Source organism: Podarcis filfolensis (assembly GCF_964270895.1).
Source record: "Podarcis filfolensis genome assembly, chromosome: 3".
Classification (NCBI taxonomy): domain Eukaryota; kingdom Metazoa; phylum Chordata; class Lepidosauria; order Squamata; family Lacertidae; genus Podarcis; species Podarcis filfolensis.
Genome location: NC_139606.1, coordinates 74,411,303 through 74,423,246, shown reverse-complemented (window position 1 = coordinate 74,423,246; position 11,944 = coordinate 74,411,303). Strand labels below are relative to the sequence as shown.

Genomic DNA, 11,944 nt, shown 5'->3' with positions numbered 1-11,944 from the left:
TGCAGACAGCTGGAGAAAGGTTGTGGTTTTATTGTTGGTTGCTGTTGATCTTGGCTTGGAAAGTAAAGCATAATTGTAGGCTAAGTGTTTCTGATTGGCTTAGGCAGGCAAGAAATGCAAACAATTATGTAGGTTTAAGAAGCAGACGAGCTCCCTAAAACTGGCTCATCAAATTGCAGGTGAGTCTGAATCATGGGCTCTTTATGAGTTAAACACAGATAGCTACTCAAGCTGTGAAATTGTGTTCACTGAAGCCCAGTATGGAACTTGGTCCACAAGGAGAATGCCACATTTTGGTTGCGACTTTACCATTGTGAGAGACAATAGCAGCACTGGCTAACACTTCAGAAATACTGATCCAGAAATCCTTGAATAGATTCAGACTGGAATCTTTTCTGCAGGGAGTCAACACCCTTTACTATTCAGAAAACAGATTACACTGGTGCCCAGTCTTTGTACGCCAATACCAGGAAGTGGAGTGGTCACAGGCACAGCTTGCCAGAACCCTTAATTTCTAACCTCCTATGAAAGAGGTGCAAGAAACATTCATACAACATGTTCACACAACTCCTCTGATACTCCAGAGGAGCATCAACATCTACTGTGGTGAGAGATTAACTCTGGACAACACAGGACATTCATTGTGAATGCATTTCTTTCTGCTACCCAATACACAAATATAGAGGATGACATAGCTCTGAGTTATTGGCAGTTAGGCTGTAAAATTTACTCTCTTCTTAATTACAGATTTCTAAATTAGTTTCTTAAACTGTATAACAATTTTCTCAACAATCCTTACAGCAACATATCCTTTCCATTTTAATATTGCAAAACAGCAGACAATGCTGCTTTTTTTTTTTAAGTTCACTGGGACTCCAATCAAAATTTATCAAATTTGTTTATCAAAATTTCAGAATAAGAACATTTTTATTTATTTTTTACAAAGATTTTAAACTACCCTTCTTCAATGCGACATCAGAGTGGTAAGCAATAAGAGATCATAAAAAGATTAAAGAAAAGTTTCTTTTTTAAAAAAGTTTATTTTGCTACAAAGTTTATCCATTTCATTTTCCATTTGAACATGGTGCAGTGATGTTACTTAATGACTTTAGAAGACTTTATTTTCTTTATGTCAGAACTTCGAAGTATGAGAGTGCCGTTTTTAAAAGTTCCAACCTGCCCTGTTGGTAACATACTCTGCTTTTTCTTCTTTTTCGATTTTCTGCTTTTAAAAGAAAAGTATCATCAGATGCTAACGAAAATACTAACCATTTTTAGGTTTCACAAGAAATGTTTTAAGATAGGTATACTTTAAATCCAAATACAACAATGTAGCTAAAATTACTACCTGTTTAGGATGTGAAAAGATTGGCAGAAAACACACTATCAGAGTTTTATAGTGAAGAGATCACAGCAGTGTGTTCAAAACAAAACAAAACCTGTTTTGTATTCTTCTCTTCTTAAAGAAAAAAATTGAGTTCAGGATCCAAAGATTCCTGTAATTAGTTTTACATGTCCCATGTTACAGCTCTCTATGTAACATGGAAATTCACTTTTGAAACTAAAAGGACTAAGAGCAGATTGTGAAATGGCATAGAAGGCTGCAGTCCCAAGAAACAGTCAATGACCCATTTTGCACACAATATTAATCCATAGTTCAGGGCGTGGTGCATAAGAAGCAAAGAGCACCAGGCTCACATGCTCCCCCTTTCCTAAAGTTGCCATGCGGAGGACAGTGGAAGTATGTTGTTCCACTTGTTATCTAACTAGAGTTTCCTGTTATGTCCAGACTTGTGAAACGCTGGTTAGCTTAAACTGTGGTTTATTAGCAAGGATCATAAACAATGGTTTGAGCCTGGTCTGACAGAACCAATTTTCATTTAAACCAGGGTTTGGGAGCCTCTAGCCAGGGGCTGAATGTGGCCCTTGAAGCCTCTCTGTATGGCCCTCAGGACCATCCTCAGGTCATGTTCCCTCCCCAGCCACACTCCCGCTTGTCCCTAAACACCCTCCTTGAGTATTTTTGCCTGCTTAGAACGTGTCCTTGAACTTGGGCAATGCCCATTGCCTCCCTGGATTGAGGACAGAGAGGGATGAGTTGAGTGCATATAGAAATTACTCTAGTGTACAAAGGTGAATTGACACTCTTTGTTTCATCTACTTTTACTTCTGGGCCCACTCGCCACTGATATGTGGTCCCCAGCAAGCTGTCCAGAAGGGTATGCAACCCTGAGGCATGAAAAGGCATAATGAAGAACACCGGTTAATTTAAAAGCATATCCTTCTTATGACCTTGCAGCTACAGGGGGCAGAGCAGAAGAGGGGCAGGGATATATGTGAATCCAAGATTCACCAGGGTGCATTTCCTTAGCATTTAGTTACGAATTAGCATTATGTGCAAAAGAAGTCATTCCTCCGGGGCAAGCCTAGGCCCTTGCACACGCCTTGAGCATTTTTATGGTTCCTAGCCTGACATTTGGTTACTGTGTCTTCATTAGCAAAGCTGAAAACAGATCCAGGTTTTTTTTACTACTCATTGATGTAGATCCGTAAATACTGTCTCACCTTTCTTCGGGCCCTTTTTTCTTCTGCCTCTTGAGAGAATTAGGTTTATTTTCCTGTTAATGAAAAGCAGTAAGTATACATTAGCAGCTAGCCAGTAGTCTCCGGAGTCAATCAAACATGGCTCCCAAATGCAACGAGTGTTGATTAGAACAGCCACTATGCCAGGGACATGACATTGTTATTATCCAACTGTGGGCACTGGTGTGGCTTCATCAGAAACCCCCACACTAGATTTTCCAGTGTTCATCCTTGCGGAAACCTGAACTTTTCTCCAGCAAGTGGCTGGTGGACTTTGCATTTTGTTTTCATAGGAAACATTTGACACAAACCGTCATGTTTTCTTCCTTCTTTGCTGCTTTCATTTCTTTGATTTGCTGCTGCAGAATCTTGTAGTTCAAATACTGCTTTTTAGGAGGCTGCAACAATTTCAAAAACGACTCATTTCACTAACATGCAAATAAATACAAAAGGTAAAGGCAGTCTGAAGCAGAAACTTAACAGACGGTGCAACCTTCTCCAAAGGAGGATTCTTGGCTTCTTTAAATATTAAAAACATCTGAATTTGATTATTTACTTTGGGAATGCCATTAAAACAGGCCCCCTAGACTAACACAGGTATGACTTTTGGGGATGTGCGGATTGGCTTGGGTTCCAGCCTTCTGACTCGTATCACTGAAACTTTTTAAAAAAATGAACTGGGGACTGTTTTGCCAGGAATGCAACCAAGAACCCCCACCCACTATTTTCCCAGTCAGAAGCAAATGCATTGCCGGTATTGCAAGCTCAACACAACCAGAGCTGAGTTTTAACCAGGGACTGTAAAGGACTGAACTCTAGAATAAAAACTGATTCTAGAGTTCAGCCCTTTACAACCCTGGTTCAAACTCAGCTCTGGGTGTGTTGAGCTTGCAATACCGGAATAATTTTTTATTCTAGAGTTCTTGCCTAACAGCAGTAGAGGTGATGTGAGGAGTGGTTTCCAGCAGAAAACAGAGAGCCCTACCATTTCCCCCTTGCCTGCAGGCTCAGTGACTGGAAGGAAAACTGGAGCAGGGGTGGCAGGTAATGGCTGAAGGTAGTGGCAGGCAGAGGAAAAGTTCAATACTCACTCTCCTGCTCTCGCCTCCTCTGGAAAATCCCTAATGCTACTACTTTCCAGCTGTTTGGCAGTGATCTCTTGGGTGTGCAACTGCCATGCCAAGTTCTATCCAGAGTCTTGTGGTGGGAAGAATTACGTCCTCTTTTTATAGCTCAGCAGAGAAGGAGACACAATACCTTTGCTCCCAACATGATTGCACGTTCTTGTTCCATAACTCGCTGCTCTTTTTTCTCAAATCCGGTGATTCCAAACCGGTGCACTTCCAAACGGGCCTAGCACATTACAAAATTGGTTAACAGCATCTTCAAAAGAACTAAAAGTGCATGATTAGCGTGATGCAATCGTGTTTTCAGAGGAACAGTATGGGATACCAACATGTGGCAAAACCAAAACACAGTATGAGGAGAATGAGGCATTTGATGGAATTATCCACCATCCGCTTCTATGGGCATTTCTCCCTCTGGGGTTTGCAAGAGCAATTTTTCATCACAAACATCTCTTGATCTCAAGTATAACCAAAGATGGAAGACAACTTGCTACCAGGATCAAATAAATTGCATTTGGCGGCAAATCTATGCCCACTTATTTGGGAATGGGCCTACTGAACATAGTTCAGCCTAATTCTGCATCCCCCACTCCCAGAGCACATTTTCATGGATTTTCTTTTTCAGAGTTCTGTGCATGCCCTTTCCAAATCCCACACAAATCCCCTAGAATCCTAAAAGAAAATTGCAAGATTAGTTTGGGCAACACAGGGAACCTTAATACCTGTAGAAGGAACTCCCATTTATGTGTGCCCTGTTTCATTTTGGAGGGTCAATAGATTTTCTTTTTGACATAGAGACTGTCACTATAGCATTCTGACAACCCAGGATCCCTACAGATATACAACCACCTTTTTCTAGCAACCATCAAAATACTGTGCACGTTGAACACTGGTAGAGCAATCATTTAGGGATAAAGCATTTCATAATTCAATACCCAATACAGATTTATCTGCAGTCTCTTTGAGAAATCAGCCATCTGCATGTATTGAAACAGAAAAACAATAAAGACTTACTTTTTCCAAGTTAAATTCTTGGTCAGCGGCATGGTTTTCTTGAACAGTCAATTCTGCCTATTAAAAAAAAATACAAAATAGCATTTTGAAACAAAGTGCATTTTGCCACACAACTAGATTATGGCAGTGGTTGCAGTCACATGATTCCAGGGTTATGGCATAAAAGCGGAAACTTTTATTTTGGACAGCTTTTGATTAAGAGCTATAATACAGCTCTTACTAAAAGAGAACAACTGATTCTTTATTTAAGCAAACATATTAAGTCTTTAATCCTACAGATAATTTCTTGGAACTAAACTGAGTTGAGCTCAGTGCGACTTACTTTTGAGAAGACATGTAGGATTGTGCTGCAGATCTAAAATAGCATATGCATTTCCAGCACATTGTTTTGCATGCTGCTGGCACAGCTCCAACAAAAGAAAAAGAAAATCTATAACTTTTACTTCACCCAATATATAAAGTTTAACACAAAATGTCACTTAAAAATTGCTTGAATTACGTCCTTTGTTTGATATCTGTAACCTTGACAAACAAGTGAGATTTTAAAAAGTTAACTTAGTATACTGAAACATGAAGACTCTGAAAAGTGCCTCTCTGCCCACTGTACTCTAACTATCCCTTGATCACGCCTACAAAAGCTTACATATTTTGCATATGGCATTTTTAAGATGAGGGCCAAAAAGGTTAACATGTTAACAGAAATTCAGTTTGAACAGTACAGTGAGAATAAAGGAAAACAACTAAAAGGAGAACATACATGAAAGTAAAACATGAAGTGTATATTGAGGGTGGAAGAACAACGCCACTATTACCACACAATGTTTAGTCATCAAAGACATTGTACAAGGCTCAATCCAGATGCCAACCATTCCATATTAATCATGTCAGCGCCTAAAGAGAATCTAAAGTTCCCTGTAGTGCAAGAATTGTGGTCAGACCTTTTATCACCCCTTATCAAAAAGTAGAACAGTGCCATGGAGGGCATGGCTGTTAACTAAGATGTATAAGCAGGAAAGGTTTGGACATAAAACAATGGGACATCTCGCTTCCTGGTTCCTCCGAGGAGATCAAAAGTTTCCACTTCCAATTTAAGTTAAATACCATTTGGCATGTTGTTCAAACTAAAGGACTGTGTAATTTAGAGCCACCATCATCATTTCCTACTCTGTGGGTCTCATTTTCCGGGATACAAACAGCAAAATGTTTGCCCTCCCAGGATGTTTGTTTTGTATGCCTTAGTTTGGATTTGATATCCCGCCTTTCACTCCCCTTCAGGAGTCTCAAAGCGGCTAACATTCTCCTTTCCCTTCCTCCCCCACAACAAACACTCTGTGAGGTGAGTGGGGCTGAGAGACTTCAAAGAAGTGTAACTGGCCCAAGGTCACCCAGCAGCTGCATGTGGAGGAGCGGAGGCATGAACCCAGTTCCCCAGATTACGAGACTACCGCTCTTAACCACTACACCACACTGGCTCTCTTACTCTTACTCTCTCCTTACACTGGAGGAAATCTAGTCTCTGTTCATTGTGGGTGGAAGTATTTAACCTTATCAACAAGATAGACCAAACACACCCACCCATCCCCAAAAGGAATGTAAAGATCACATAGCACCTTTGTAATAGTCTTGGGCTCCATGATCACTGCAGATGGTGACAGCAGTCACGAAATTAAAAGACGCCTACTTCTTGGGAGAAAAGCAATGACAAACCTAGACAGCATCTTAAAAAGCAGAGACATCACCTTGTCAACAAAGGTCCGTATAGTTAAAGCTATGGTTTTCCCAGTAGTGATGTATGGAAGTGAGAGCTGGACCATAAAGAAGGCTGACCGCCGAAGAATTGATGCTTTTGAATTGTGGTGCTGGAGGAGACTCTTGAGAGTCCCATGGACTGCAAGAAGATCAAACCTCTCCATTCTGAAGGAAATCAGCCCTGAGTGCTCACTGGAAGGACAGATCCTGAAGCTGAGGCTCCAATACTTTGGCCACCTCATGTGAAGAGAAGACTCCCTGGAAAAGACCCTGATGTTGGGAAAGATGGAGGGCACAAGGAGAAGGGGACGACAGAGGATAAGATGGTTGGATAGTGTTCTCGCAGCTACCAGCATGAGTTTGACCAAACTGCGGGAGGCAGTGGAAGGCAGGAGTGCCTGGCGTGCTCTGGTCCATGGGGTCACGAAGAGTGACACGACTAAATGACTAAACAACAACAACAATAGTCTTCCGCAATTCCATGTCTCAACCAGTGCCATGTCGTTTCAGGGAAGCCCTCTGCCCACTTTTTTACTCACATTGCATTGGGAGTCAGTTCTATTCAAAAATGCTGTTGTTATGTCTACAGATATGTAGCCCAGAACCTGTTCTGTCCGTTTCATGCAAGAAAGGAGAGCAGAAGGTGTTTTGCCTTTTCTCATAATAGTCAGTTCACTCAATTCCCTCAATGTCTCCACAAACAGCATCAGTGGTTACAAAACAGTTTACAAACTTTAACTGTTTAAGCATTTTCCCCCAGTCAAAACCTGACCTGAGATCTTTTTTTTTAACCATGGCTATTATTTTTGACAAAACATAAAAGCCTGGTTGCTGGGGTTGCTAAGATCTCAACTGCATCTGCAAATGTTTTCAAATAACCTGCACCCTCACATCAGGAGGTGGCCAGACATAATGGCAACTCTTGTTAAAAGACCTTTGGATGCTCATCAAATAGGACTTGAACCACTGCAAAGTGTTACAGCCCTATATTTTTTAGGTCAGAGAACACCTTGCTTCATTTGCTTTGGTTAGAGTACCTTCACTGCAAGATCAGCAGGGGATGAATCAATTTTATGTAACATATTTCCAGCGGATGTTTACCTGAGCCCAGGTTTACAGCTGCTAGAAAGCAATTAAGAGGCATTCTGGTGGGATATTGGTAGACATTTCATTCACTCTGTTCGGAATTTGAGGGTAGTATTTACTGTGTAAAATCTATTTTTAATAAATTGCAAAAATAAATAGATTGCAAAAATAAGAATTCTTGCTGCAATTTCCCATCATATTTTTTGAACCTAGAATTTGTTCAGATTAAGGGAGAGATAAATTAAAAACCCCTAACCCAATAACAAGAATCCTAATCAATTTCTTCTGTCAAATGAGCACACTTTTATGAATTCAGTCTAGTTCAGAGATTATATGTGCTTGTGGGAGGTGCATGAATGCTGTTTGCCCAGAGACAGAGAAGTGAAGTTACAACTTGAACAACAGCCATGTAATGATAACTTGAATGATAGCTTGTTTATCTATGCACCAGATCAATACAATACAGCATTTTGGCCTAGAGTCTAATTTAAATATCTGCTGTGCCTCAGACTGCTGGCAAGTCATGGTCTCATGGCCTCAGTAGGTCATCTGTAAAATGGGAATAAAGGTAATATATCTTTCAAGGCTTTTATGATATTAAATAAAACATGCTACCTTCTCATAGGCTTAGGAAGTAGACAGACAATGAATGAATATAATGAAAGCATCACTGGGCTCTCTCATCAATATGCCCTGTTAGCAATGATGTGGGTCAGGATACATGATTCACAGATAGAGACATTACCAAATATATACTCTATTAATTTTCAAACATGTAAAGAGATTCTGCAGTGTCAAAACTGGCACAATTATTTTTCTTTTTAGAAGACAATAGTCATCATGCACACAGATGCTTTCAGGAGTTCATCTGTTGTTCTAATTTAATTACAATGCTCATTCTATCTTTTACAAAGCTCCTTGCAACATTCACATGACGTAAACCAGTACTGCAAGAGCCCTAAGCACTTGTCTATAGAACCTGTCTATACACCCAAAAACTGATGATAACATTCTGGCAATGAAACCATGCAGCTTAGACTTAATTACTACACAATGCTTGTGTTTGGCAATCCAGCACCCATCATGACATCTTGTTGAACCACCAATCAGAAGCCAGTTTCAGTAGGAGGCTACTGTACCAGCAGCCGTGAGATACAAGAAAGAAGTGGAGTGGAACTGGAATGTCTAATGCAAACATTGCTAAAAATGGGTCAGAATCTAGCATAGGACCACAGAAGTCTTGAGTGTGGGTAACACTGTAAAATAAGATAGTACTTTATTGCATGAAGAATTAGCACAGAAGTAGATAAACCAAAATCCTGACACAGCAAAAAAAAACAAACCCAAAACCTTTACAGCTGATATAAACCTAAAAATTCCACTGTAGCAAGGAACTAAATTATCTGACTTTTAGAAGACATCTGTTTGATGTCGTATTGTGTTTTAATTTGTTGGAAGCTGCCCAAAGTGGCTGGAGGAACCCAGTCAGATGGGCAACATATAAATAGTAAATTGTTATTATCCTCTTAAAAAAAAGAAAAGACCTGGGGAGTGTCTTATATTACCATTAAACATATAATTCCAGAACATTATATAAAGGCTACTGTTATACCAGCCAACTGAGTTTTTTAACCCAGATTTCATACTTTTAAAAGCCATCCTTCTAAAGAAATAAGATTAGGAGCAGAATTTCATTTCAGAGGCCATAAAGAGATTCATAACTGATTCCACTATCTTATTTATCCACAGGATTTTACAAATATACTAATAAAACATACATGAGTTCTGCCAGTACTTATACCTGTTATTTCGCCTTTATTCTATAAAACAAGTATCCTTGAGGTTTCAAATTTTGTCACAATTCCAAAATATACACATAAAAGCAAACCATGTAGATTTACAGTCTTATCTACAGCTTATGCTAGAGTACTTTCAGTTCTGTTTGGCTGCAATCCTGAGCCCATTTATTATGAAATGTGTCCCACTAAACACAGTGGCCTTGCTCCTTTTCAGAGACTTATGCCTGCTCATACAGCTGCTTTGCCCCTCCCTTCACAGTGCAAGCAGTCAAACCAGGAGGCGTCTGATTAACCAAAGGTTCTCAGGGAACCAATAGTTACTGTATTGGCTTCAGAACAAGCCAGATGATAAAACTATGGTTTACAGTTGTCTTAATATCTTTGATTGTTCCAAAGCTGCAAAACACAGCTCCCTGGTTCAGACAAAACAGAACAATGTGGTTAATTAGAGGCTTCTTGGTTTGACTAGTTGTATGAACGAGAAACAATGGAACTGCATGCATGGGCAAAAGGTTTAAGCTGAGATATGTTTGTCCAAATGTTTCCAGTAAGTCTTATTTACTAAGTGAACATGCTTAGGGCAACTTGTTTAGAGTTCTGTAGACGGAAACAGGCTTGTAAACAGCCACTCATTTAGTCAACTGGAGTGAATAAGAACCTGTAGCTGGTCTGATCTGAAATCTGGTTAACTTTACCTTAGAACTACCATCTTCAGCAATTTCAAGTTTAGCTTTCTTCTTTCTAGGTCGACCATGAAATGTCACAACTTCAATCTCTGATGTGTTTCCCAACCGAGCAGATTTAAATGTATCAGCATCAGGGGAACTGGATTTGGGGATAGTGCTTTTCTGATGAATACAGTCATAAGCCAGTTCATCTTTCAGACTCTCAAAGAAACTGGAAGCACTATTCTTCTTACCAAAAGGTACTGCACCAGATTCAGGAATCATGCTTTTATTTTCCACTTGAGTTTTGCTGACCGCCAATGTTAACTTCTCATTTGAATTTCTCTTTTTGCTCTTTTTCTTTCCACCCCCATCCGGTAATGATTCACCTGTGGTTTAAAAGTGAACAATGGTTAGCAGAGGCATTGGAACGATTTTGGATACCACATCATTTTTTAAATATAAAATGAATGTTTACTATTTAGAGAGATCACATCCACAAACCATGTAGGAAACACACACAAAATCTCTCCCGCTTTAATTTAAAAAAATGTTTTAGTTTTAAGTGCAGGGAATCTATAAGTGGATGGGGCCCTGGAGGAAAATATGAAAAGACCATTTATTTTGGAACCTATAAAATCAGGGAGTGACCTGTAACCATAGGACAACAATGAATATAGATTGTGGTTAAGGAAGAGAGACCTTAACCACCACCCTGTGTTCTGACATTGTGACACTGAACTAAAAAGCCTCAGAGAGGTTCCTGAGGTGGCAATTTTGATTACTTTCCTGCACCAGTTTTGATCCACTCTGGCCTGCTGGATTTGGAGTTGCAAACATCTTTGCTGAACTAGTATCTGCTTTACTACTTTATCGTTTTAACAATTCTAGTAGCAACCAATTAGTTTAAGCCGTATCATAAGCTGCCTGCTTTCTAAAAGAAGTTCTAACGTTCCATTGAAGCAGCATGCCTTTGCAAAAGTGCTGAAGAAGACTCAGCTGTTTTCCAAAAGTAAAACTAAAGAGCATAAGAATGACTCTGCTGGATCTGGCCAATGGCCCAAATAGTCCAGCATCCTGTTCTCACAGTGGCCAACCAGATTCTCATGGGAAGCACACAGCAGGACCGGATCAAAACAACTCCTATTTAGAAGCATACCGCCTTTCACAGTGGAGATTAAAAGCTAATCCTCCATGAATTTGCCCAATAGCAGGGATGGCAAAATGGAACAAACCCCAGCCAAGCACCGCAGGTGATTCCCTAGACACCGGGTCCACAATTACACCATACGCTTAAAGCACCATGCATGAGACCACTTTCAAGTCATGGCTTCCCCTCAACAATCCTGGGAGCTGTAGTTTGTGAAGGGTGCTGAGAATGGTCAGGAAGCCCCAGAGGTACAATTCTCATAGTAGTTTAACACTTAGTCCCTCGTCTTCCTAGGGAGCTCGGAGAGAGGGGAGTCCTTAACAACTCTCAGCACCCTTAAAACTACAGCTCCCAAAATCCTTGCGGGTGGGAAGCCAGGACCACTGCTCCAAAAGCATGGTGAGCATGTGGCCCGGGAACCGCTGCACGGGAATTTTGTAACGTCTGAAAGCAGCATGTGCCGAAGAAACGAGAGCAGCCAGAGTCTAAGAGAGACGCTTGCAATAAATTTCCGGGGGTGAGAAGGGCAGGTGAGCCTGGAGCAACTTGCAAAGCGCCAACTCCCCGCACGCGGCCATTCACGCACCGAAGTCGTACAAGGAGGTCAAGACGGCGTCCAGCAGGCAGCTGGCCGAGGCGGAGCCCTTCTCCTCCACGTCGTCCTCCCCCGGATTCAGCTCGCACCCAGCCGCCGGGGTCGCCGTCATGCTCGAGTCCTCCTCCTCCTCGCCGGCTCACTTAATCCATCGGCAACGCGCCGTAGGAGGAGGT

The 11,944-nt window shown here is 40.9% G+C and overlaps 1 protein-coding gene across 2 annotated transcripts; it reads right to left on the bottom strand.

The window, feature by feature from the left end:
* Positions 1-1,020: 1,020 nt before the first annotated feature.
* FSAF1 (40S small subunit processome assembly factor 1) lies at positions 1,021-11,894 on the bottom strand. Of its 2 annotated transcripts, none has more exons than XM_083606108.1 (7): positions 11,760-11,894; positions 10,054-10,412; positions 4,725-4,781; positions 3,841-3,936; positions 2,895-2,981; positions 2,566-2,618; positions 1,021-1,225 (listed from the first exon to the last, which is right to left on the bottom strand). In XM_083606108.1, the coding sequence occupies exons 1-7, from the start codon at positions 11,878-11,880 to the stop codon at positions 1,096-1,098; spliced, it is 903 nt and encodes a 300-aa protein (XP_083462234.1). In that variant the 5' UTR covers positions 11,881-11,894; the 3' UTR covers positions 1,021-1,095. The 2 variants fall into 2 exon arrangements, with proteins under 2 accessions (XP_083462234.1, XP_083462235.1); XM_083606109.1 differs by having other exon boundaries at positions 1,021-1,222.
* Between the last annotated feature and the right edge of the window lie 50 nt (positions 11,895-11,944).